General features: G+C 48.3%; 1 protein-coding gene across 1 annotated transcript; it reads right to left on the reverse strand.

The window, feature by feature from the left end:
• Positions 1-693: 693 nt before the first annotated feature.
• Positions 694-1,602, reverse strand: LOC125517117 (protein ALP1-like). The gene is made up of 2 exons (XM_048682306.1): positions 1,239-1,602; positions 694-1,167 (listed from the first exon to the last, which is right to left on the reverse strand). Exons 1-2 carry the CDS (start codon positions 1,360-1,362, stop codon positions 725-727), a joined length of 567 nt encoding a protein of 188 aa, XP_048538263.1. The 5' UTR covers positions 1,363-1,602; the 3' UTR covers positions 694-724.
• Positions 1,603-10,564: the final 8,962 nt, after the last annotated feature.

Here is a 10,564-nt window from a genome sequence, read left to right on the forward strand (position 1 = left end):
ATCATTTCAGCTATGAAACATCATTATTTTTGGCAAAACTATATCATTTTAACACTCTTTGAGCACTAAGATAACTCATTTCAGCATTCAAAAAAGGCTGGTACATGGACATGCATACTTGAGTGTGGCCCAAATAGTGTTGTTCTTCTAGCACTACCATCTTCTTGTCATCATCCCAAAGTGCCCCACTTAAAGCCTTCAAATAGACAAGCCTTGTCCACCTATTCCTCCACTTGTGAATATGATTGTGCACTTGCGTAATAGACACGTCATAACCAACGAAAGAAGATATACGCTTTGCAACTTTCAATTTTTCAACCTCTTTGAATCCTTTGTCAGTCTTGGCACCTCTTGCCGCCACCTCTGAAAGGCCTTTCAACATCAACGCCAACATAGGAGGAGTCCAATTCATGACCTTGGGGGCCTTCTTGGGAAGAGCACCAACACTTGAAACCTCCTGCACCTCATCATCCATCTACAACATAGACAATCCAGAAGTTAATATTTCAGCTCAAAAACATGAAGTCCAGCACACAAAAACACGTTTCAGCACATAAAAAGCATATTTCAGAAGCTTACAATCATATTTCAGCTCATAAAAATGAATTCCAGCACACAAAAACACATTTCAGCACATAAATAAGCATACTTCAGCCCATCAAAATCATGTTTCAGCACATAAACAGTACATCAATAGTTTTACAACACCAAGACACATGATACATCAAATGTTTGCTAGCCCTCTATTCGCCCACATATGATTTGCAAATTCATCTCTCTTATGAGCCCAAGAAATATTGTCATGGACAATATCATTGTGATCTTCATCATTGGGTTCCGGATCCCATGTCTCCTCAGGTGGGAAATACTCATCCTCACCATATTGAAGTACCCAATTGTGAAGAATTGCACAAGCTAGCACTACTTTTACTTGGGTCTTGTAACCATGGAACGGCTTATTGTAGACAAACTTCCAACGGTTTTTGTATGCGGCAAAACCCCTTTCAACCGTTGTCCTCAAAGAAGAGTGTCTTAAGTTGAACAACTCTTTAGCATTTTGAGGATGGTTCCCTCGTCCATACTCTTTCAAGTGGTACCTCGTGCCACGATATGGTGGAAGAAAACCCGGCCTCACAGCATACCCCGCATCAACAAGGAAGAATTTTCCTATGAAATAGCAACTATTAGCTATGGGTAGAAATATTAATATATTTAGGTAGTAGGCCCTAATTTATTACCTGTAGGAACTTTCAACCCATCTTCCCTCTCCAATGCATTTGCAAGTATAAGGGCATCATGAGCTGATCCCTCCCAACCCGCAAGTACATAGGTAAACTTTAGATCAAAGTCTACCGCAGCCATGACATTTTGGGTAGTCCCCACCTTTCTACCCCTAAAGGCAGCTGAGATACTTTTTGGGACTCTAGCAAGTACATGAGTCCCATCAATTGCTCCAACACAATCCTAATTAAAAAAGGCAAATGATTGTTATTCATAAGTCACATTGATTGTTTGTATTTGTTTGCAAAAATAATTACCTTGAAATATGGATTGAAGCGAGTGCTTTCTTGTATTTTATGATGACAATGTTTGGAGGGAGGCCGAATCATCTCATCTCTCAACCCCCAATAGCATAAAGCACTGCCTTAAAATACCTACTAATGACTTCGGTAGATCTTCTAAAGATCGGTTGAAGTGTCCTATACCTTTGGTTATGGCCAACTACTAGAAGAAACATGGCTACTTGTTCCTCAATAGAAGTATGGATGCTATCCAACAACAGATTTCTCTCTCTAAATATAGCACACAAACGGAAAAAAGGAGCTTTTCTCATTCTTAATTGATTTGAACAATTTATGTCACTAGAGTGATAAATATATCTCAAATTGGACTCTCTAGATATGGCACGATCGACCATGCTGCCCACGGTTATCCTCGCGGTTTGTTGCCTAGCTCTTCTAAACATGATCATCTTGTATGCATACAATCCAGCCACTAGACCGGCTCCTCTCACAATTAATTGCCTTCGTTTTCTTGCCAATTCATCCATCTATCACAATACAAACAAATTGATACTTAGCACAACAGATTTTTTTCCAATTCATCCAGCATGACAAGCAATGAACAAACTAAAATATGAGCATAATAGGTACAACAATCATAAGTTATACATCTACTATAATCATTTTGACCACTTATACATGATAATCATAAGGGAACAGAGGAGCAGTTTCTGGTCAGTAGCAGCGACTACAACCTGTGAGCCCAAGGTAGGAAGGAAGGGGTGAGGAGGGCAGAGGGGAACGAGGCAGGAAGGAAGGGGTGAGGAAGCTACCTCTCTGGCGGCGACGGTTGGCTAGGCCTGGCAGCGGCGAGATCCACGTGCGGCGGCCGCAATTTCAAGACCAGGGCGGTGGCGAGGTAGACCGGCGCAGTGGCGAGGTAGACCAGCGCGGTGGCGAGGTAGACCGGGGCGGCGGTTACGGCGGCGAGGTGGAAGAACAGGGGGCCGGCGGGGATGAAGATCAGGCGCCAGTCGCCATGGTTCGCGGCCTCGCGGGAGAGAGATGCCAGATGGGGGCGAGGGGTGGCGGCTAGGTTAGCGAGAGGGGTGGGGCGAGCGTAGTGGGTCGGGAGGAGAATTTTGCTAGGGTCCAACAGAGCCACGCTGAGCCCAGCTCGCATGTATCTGGGTGCTCCAGCGAGCATAGCTCAGGGCCTTTTTTGCATCAGACGGGCTATGCCCAGAAGAGCCTATACACCCTGCCAAACACGTGAAAGTGGGTTGGGTAGAGAACTTTTAGTCTCATACACCCTCCGCGCAGGCTACCAAACACACCCTTAGTGAACTTGTATCCCCCAACTTGAGGGGCTACCACCAGGGCCAAGTGACCTGGATTATCAACCCGGGGAGGGGGGTGATCATCTCTACTCCACAAGATAGGTTGCTCAGACCCGCGAAAATACTGAGGTACTGCCAGTTCAACAGAATTTACTACCCTTTTGTGAAGCTTCTGATCACGTTTGCACAAACTAGTAGTGAAGACATGATATTGCCCGCTGTTCAGCTGCTTGGGTTGCTCTGATAACCCGACTGCTACTGCTGCTGACTCCCCTGATGGTTGTAACCTCCCTGGTTGCCTTGGTGCCCTTGATTGATGTGTCTGGTTTGGTTGCCTGGAAACCCTGAACCGGAACCACCACCTCCTTAACCTGGCCCGTGGAAACCTCCTCCTGAACCGCCGGGCGGGCCGTTGTCATATTGGAACATATTGGAATTCTTGAAATCTCGCATGATATAACAGTCTTTCCAAAGATGTGATGCCGGCTTCTCCTTGATCCATGCTTTGGACAGGGTTGATTTAACAAGCACTCCAAATTGTTGCCTGAACCTCCACCCCTCTGGGGCTGCTTGCCTTTACGGCGCTGGCCATTCTCCTGCGCGTTGGTATTTGCAACAAAGTCCAAGCTACTGTCGGCCTTGCACTTACCACCGTTTCCATGACCTACCGGATTATGTTGTTGACCTTTGGCATTGCCGCTCTTCTTACCTTTCTCCGGTTTGTCCTCCTCTGAATCCGGATCCTTGGTATTATCTGAATCGGCATATTTAACCAAAGCAGCCATGAGTGTTGACATGCCATTGCAGTGATGTTTGAGCCTTCCCAACTTCTATTTTAACGGTTTGAAACAGCAATTGCCCTCTAATGTTAACACTGCAGTGTCTGCATTGATACGACCTGATGAATGCAAAATCGCCGAGACCCATTTGACCCAATGGGTCGTGGACTCCCCTTCCTCTTGGACACAAGCGGCCAGATCTACGATTGACATTGGCTGCTTACACGTATCCTTGAAGTTCTGGATAAACCGGTGCTTCAATTCGGCCCATGATCCAACAAAGTTGGTCGACAAGCTCTTCAATTAAGTGCGAGCTATTCCTTCCAACATCATGGTGAAATATTTAGCACACACTGCCTCATCCACATCTAACATCTCCATTGCCATCTCATAGCTCTCCACCCACGCCTCTGGTTGCAAATTGGCGGTGTAATTTGGTACCTTACGAGGTCCCTTGAAATCCTTGGGCAGTCTCACATTATGCAAAGCGGGAGTTAAACACGGCACCCCTAAGGAACTGAACATCACCCCTGGCTCCACGGAGGCCGTGGGGTGAACCGGAGTATGCTGTTGTGCTCCGTGTCGAGCCGTCAACTCGGCCTCCCGACATGCGCGGCCATGGTCCACAACATCTTGCGCATTAGTGCCTCCCCCGGCCGGGTTGTTCCCTCGTGGTGAATTTCGGCGACGTGCGCTACTGGACATGGCCGGTTCATCCTCCACGTGTCTGCTATAACTCTGGCTTGGACGGGGAGTGGAATGGATCCTCTCACGACTGTGTGAATACGCCTGCTGTTGATTTAGTGTTGTTTGAAGGAGATCCCTGGCCCAACGTGCTTCCACTGCAACTGGTGACTCGCTATCGGTTGGGAGGGCCGCCAGGCGTGAAGCGGCGGCCACAATGTTGTCCAACGGGTTGGAATAATGCCCGGGCGGCATCGACGGCACAACGTTGTTCTGGCGAGGTGGGTCCGTCGTGCGTGGCTGAACCGGCGCTCCTGTTCCCGGCGCCCCCGCCCGGTTTAGCGTGGGTTGGTTACCAGCTCCTGCACCTAGTGTGTTGAAAAGATTCTGCGGCTCATAAACCGACGGGAGACATGATCGATACCTTCTTCTCAGGACTTCCTCTGAAGCAGTCTAATCCGGTAGGCCTGTGCTTCCAATTCAGCCCGCTCTGTATCCATCCTAGCATTCTCTGTTGCCAGGTCCGCTTTAGCCTGGGCTATCTGATCTTTCACCTTTGCAATCTCCGCATTGTGCTGATCCCTAGCTGCTGCATCCACCTCCGCGGACATCAACACTACCAAAGCGTCGAACAAATCAGACAAGACTTGGACCGGAGGCGGCGCCGAGCTTCCTGCCCCTGCTGGTGTGGCTGCCGTTGAATTGGAGAGCATTGCTGCAGCGGTAGATGAATGAGGCGCTGATTGTGTGCCGGCCATGAAGATGGCGGCCCGGTTTGGTAGACCGGGGGAATCCGGAATATTGTTGCCCTCGGGTCCTCCCTCAATCCGGCCGTCCTGCAACTGGTAAAGTGATTCGGTCTCTCCAGAAGACTCGTTATCAAAACAGACTACGGTTTCTCCATCGGACACCAGTCCATCCTCGTACCTCGATCCATGGATGACACCTACGAAAACATGCCTTGCCTCGGGCTGAATCGGCGAAGAACTTGCACGCCGCGCTGTTTCGATGATGTCGGTGTAGATGTTCGGCTCGGGGGCCGGTTCGCCGATCTTGCTGATGAAGACATGAATCCCACCAAAGGGGACCCGGTACCCGTACTCGATTGAATCGGCCTCGGGACCCCATCCTGTGTTGTCGATGTAGAGCTTGCCGCGACGACTCTTCATCATCCGGCCCACAGCGTATCCCTTAAGTCCATCGAAGCTGCCATTCAAGAACTCAAAACCATCATGCGATAGCCCCACGGTGGGCGCCAACTATCGTGGGTTTGTCACGACAGATGTCCTCATGAAAGGACTTAGTTGTGGATCCATCGCAACGGGTTAGCTTAAGGGGTTAAACCGGACAAGGGACACGGGGAATTTTATACTAGTTCGGCCCCTTCGAGGAAGGTAAAAGCCTACGTCTAGTTGTGATTGGTATTGCTAGGGTTTCGAAGGCTAGGGAGCGAATCCGCTTTGTCTGGCTCTCGAGTTGTTGTTATATGTCTCTAAACCGCGGCCGGGTCGTCCTTTATATACATAGGTTGACGCCCGCCGGACTACAGAGCCCCGAAGCCGGATCATAAACGTGTCCGGTTCGGTCTCTACTCTCCCTATCTTATCATACAGGTTATTTGACTAGGTCGGTTTACATTTACAGGCTATAACCCGCCTTTGGGCCTTGGGCCTTCCTTAAAGCGCCATTATCCTCACATCTTCATGGGCTTCTAATCTTCAAAGAGTCAATCCGGCTACATAACGCCGGTTTACCTCCAGTAGTAATATCCCCAACAAGTACAATAGTGATCTAGGAGTAGATCACTGGACAGCGGTCCAAATTATCCTTAGAGGACTAAAGAAATATTTCTCGGTTATGGAGGTGATAAAAGAGTTCGTCGTAAAGAGTTACATTGATGCAAGCTTTTTACACCAATCTAGATGACTCTAAGTCTCGATCTAGATACATATTGAAAGTGGGAGCAATTAGCTAGTGTAGCTCCGTGAAGAGCATTGTAGACATAGAAATTTGCAAAATACATGCGGATCTGAATGTTGCAGACCAGTAGACTAAACTAGATTATTGACTCTAGTAAGCCCTTTGGGTATTACTCACATGAAGATGTGAACTAATCACATAAATATGTGAACTATTGGTGTGAAATCACATGATGATGTGAACTAGATAATTGACTCTAGTGCAAGTGGGAGATTGAAGGAAATATTCCCTAGAGGAAATAATAAAGTTGTTATTTATATTTCCTTATATCATGATAAATGTTTATTATTCATGCTAGAATTGTATTAACCGGAAACTTAGTACATGTGTGAATACATAGACAAATAGAGTGTCCCTAGTATGCCTCTACTTGATAGCTCATTAATCAAATATGCTTAAGTTTCCTAGCCATGGACATGTGTTGTCATTTGATGAACGGGATCACATCATTAGAGAATGATGTGATGGACTAGACTCATCCATTAGCTTAGCACTATGATCGTTTAGTTTATTGCTATTGCTTTCTTCATGACTTATACATGTTCCTATGACTATGAGATTATGCAACTCCCGAATACTGGAGGGACACTTAGTGTGCTATCAAATGTCACAACGTAACTGGGTGGTTATAAATATGCTCTAAAGGTGTCTCCGATGGTGTTTGTTGAGTTAGCATAGATCAATATTAGGATTTGTCACTCTGATTGTCGGAGAGGTATCTCTGGGCCCTCTTGGTAATGCACATCACTATAAGCCTTGCAAGCAATGTGACTAATGAGTTAGTTGCGGGATGTTGCATTACGGAACGAGTAAAGAGACTTGCCGGTAATGAGATTGAACTAGGTATGATGATACCGACGATCGAATCTCGGGCAAGTAACATACCGATGACAAAGGGAACAACATATGTTGTTATGCGGTTTGACCGATAAAGATCTTCATGATGTAGGAACCAATATGAGCATCCAGGTTCCGCTATTGGTTATTGACCAGAGATGAGTCTCGGTCATGTCTACATAGTTCTCGAACCCGTAGGGTCCGCACGCTTAACGTGATGACGATATGTATTGTGAGTTATGTGATTTGATGTACCGAAGGTTGTTCGGAGTCCCGGGTGTGATCACGGACATGACGAGGAGTCTTGAAATGGTCGAGACATAAAGATTGATATATTGGAAGGTTATGTTTGGACACCAGAAAGGTTTTAGATAGATTCGGGCATTTTCCGGAGTACCGGGGGTTACCGGAACCCCTCGGGGAGTTAATGGGCCTTCATGGGCTTTAGTGGAAGAGAGGAGGAGGCGCCCTAGTGGAGGGGTGTTGATGTCAAAACCGGGCGGATCTCGGGTAGGGGGTCCCGAACTGTGCGTCTAAGGCGGATGGTAACATGAGGCGGGGGACACAATGTTTACCCAGGTTCGGGCCCTCTCGATGGAGGTAATACCCTACTTCCTGCTTGATTGATCTTGATGATATGAGTATTACAAGAGTTGATCTACCACGAGATCGTAGAGGCTAAACCCTAGAAGCTAGCCTATGATTATGATTGTTCTTGTCCTACGGACTAAACCCTCCGGTTTATACAGACACCGGAGGGGGCTAGGGTTACACAGAGTTGGTTACAAGGGGGGAGATCTACATATCCGAATTGACAAGCTTGCCTTCCACACAAAGGAGAGTCCCACCCAGACATGGGACGAAGTCTTCAATATTGTATCTTCATAATCCAATAGTCCGGCCAAAGGATATAGTCCAGCTATACGAGGACCCCCTAATCCAGGACTCCCTTAGTAGCCCCTGAACCAGGCTTCAATGACGATGAGTCTGGCGCGCAGATTGTCTTCGACATTGCAAGGCGGGTTCTTCTCCAAATTCTGAATACCTGTCGAGTAGTGTTCGGCTTCCCATGAATGCTGCACTCCTTGGCTTCTGCGCCTAATAATGGCTATCCTCCACGTGATGAGCGAATGCGAGAAGTCAGGGCATTTTTACACTTGCCACCATAACCATGTGAGTAAATCGTCTATTTATAGAGACGGGGATCCTCAGATCCAGATCACACCATCCTCCCACAGCGAGTATCCATCGGAGCGTGCCCGGAAAAAGTCCATCCCATCATGGCCGGCCATCGCAGCTCCTCCTCTCGCTCCCGTAGCCCTAAGCCAAGCGATTGGAAGAAGTGGTCCGTCCCCCACAGCCAATTAGTAGAGTTACAGACCCAGGGGTTTCTCCCTCCAGCGTATATGGTCCCCGTTTGAGCCGAACTTTCCACTTACAACGGCAGGGAGCAAGCGGAGAGCTTTCCCAACCCATCCATGGGGGAGCGGGTATGCCTTGTCCCTTACTTATTAAGGGGGCTTGGATTTCCAATCCATCCATTCCTCCGCGGGCTTCTGGAGTTCTACGGCCTCCAGCTGCATAACTTTACTCCCGCCTTCATATTACACATCACTGGCTATGTCGCCTTTTGCGAGCTGTTTTTGGGCTGCAAAGCTCATTTCAAGCTATGGAAGAGGCTATTCTACCTCGTACCCTGTACACAGGAGGGGTCACTATATCAAGTGGGCGGAGCCGAGATATGGCGTATCGCCGGGACCGGATACCTGTCCGGTACTCCGAAGAAGACATCCGAAGACTGGCCTTCGGAGTGGTTTTATATGGAGGACGTCCCCCTTCCAGATCCTATTCAGATGGGCCTTCCTGAGTTCTATAATGCCCCTCTGAAGAAACGCCGCAGCTAGCGCCCTCGGGACCCCCAGGAGGAAGATAACAGAGAGATCCTTTACCTGATGGGCCGGATAAAAATGCTGGCCAAATCAGGATTGACAATAATCGAGGTTATGTCAATATGTATAATGCGGGGGGTGTAGCCACTTCAATATCGGGGACAACCCATGTGGCACATTAATGGAGAAGACGATGCCACCCGCTGCGGTCGTAAGGGACCGGACTCCGTCGCTGCTCTAGCGAAAATACTATACGATCTATATAAAGGAGAGGAAGAGGAGTTCATCTGCATTAAGCCACGGGATGGATTCTCCATGTACAACCCCCCAAACTGGGTGAGCTGCTACTTTCTAGTCCAGACCTTCCCGCATTCTTCGTCATAAGTATTTACCTTGCTATTTCATAGCAGGAACTGCGAAAAGCTATGAGGGAGGTCCACAGCCCACCTCCACAACTAGAGGACCCTGACCGGGCCCTCGACCCCGGACTCAAAGAAGATCCGGACACATTTGTGGAGCTCATCGATAGGACGTTCTATCAGTTAAGCTACAACGGTGCCTTGGTGGCCATCATAGCCGATTATCCTGGACTGCTCCCTGCATCGCATGTAAGTAAAACCGAAGTCCCTACTTCCGAGAAGGATTCCCTTTTTTTCGCACTTCACCTACAGCACACTGGTGTCTTACAGGGAAGGCCCTCGGGACGCCATGCCGAACCCGTAGTGACTCACCAACAAGGGGCACCGAAGCCGGGTAGGCTTAAACGGAAGGCGGTCAGGGCTGAGACGCCGTTGCAGAGGTATGAAAAAGAACCCTGCTCCGTGGTTGCCGTCTTTTAAAATATAATAACGTCCATGGTTCCTGGAAGGAAAAACTCTCGCCGGACCATATCCAGAGAGCCTGCTGGCCAAGCTTCCACCAACCGGGCTCCAGAGCCAGACTTAGAGGCAGATGCTAACGTGGGGCCAACACCAGATGTTCCTCCTACGGAGGATGCGGATAGGCTGTCCGCTACGAATTCCGAAGTGGAGAGTGCCATGAATCACAGGCGTCGCCGGGTCGTACTCCGCGACGCTTGTTTCTCTCAAGAGGCGTTCGATGCCTTCAACTTAGGTGACGCGTACATCTGAACTGCTCAAAATGGTCTTCCCCGAGCCACGGACCAGTATGTGAAGGATATATGGGTAAGAAAATCTAATAATTGTGTATATCTGTAGCCCCTGAGACTTGAAATAGTTGGCACAACTGATTTAAGGATCATTGTGTGCGTAGGTTCTTACAGAGAAGAATACCCAATTGTCTCAAGAGCTGGAGGAGTGCGAAGCCCAGCTACGGGCCACAGATGCCGCAATGAAGGATTCCGAGAAGGCCCCATCTGGTAACACTTGTTTCTAAAAGAATGACATGTACCAGTTAGTATTCGGCATGCATGCAAATTTAACAATAGATTCTGCAGATGATCCCGGAGTGAATCCGAAGGTCGTGCGAGGGGATGAGCAACATGGTCAACGACAGCTGAAGGCTGGCGAGCGTGTGCTTACGCAGGTTAGGCG

This window comes from Triticum urartu, chromosome 6 (assembly GCF_003073215.2).
Source record: "Triticum urartu cultivar G1812 chromosome 6, Tu2.1, whole genome shotgun sequence".
NCBI classification, from domain to species: Eukaryota; Viridiplantae; Streptophyta; class Magnoliopsida; order Poales; family Poaceae; genus Triticum; species Triticum urartu.

What these genes read in the sequence shown, in the direction of transcription:
- LOC125517117 (XM_048682306.1), bottom strand. Translation starts at nt 1,362, where the DNA reads ATGGCTGCGGTAGACTTTGATCTAAAGTTTACCTATGTACTTGCGGGT. An exon ending in TGGGTTGAAAGTTCCTACAG is followed by an intron (nt 1,168 to 1,238) that starts GTAATAAATTAG and finishes GCTATTTCATAG; the next exon opens with GAAAATTCTTCCTTGTTGAT.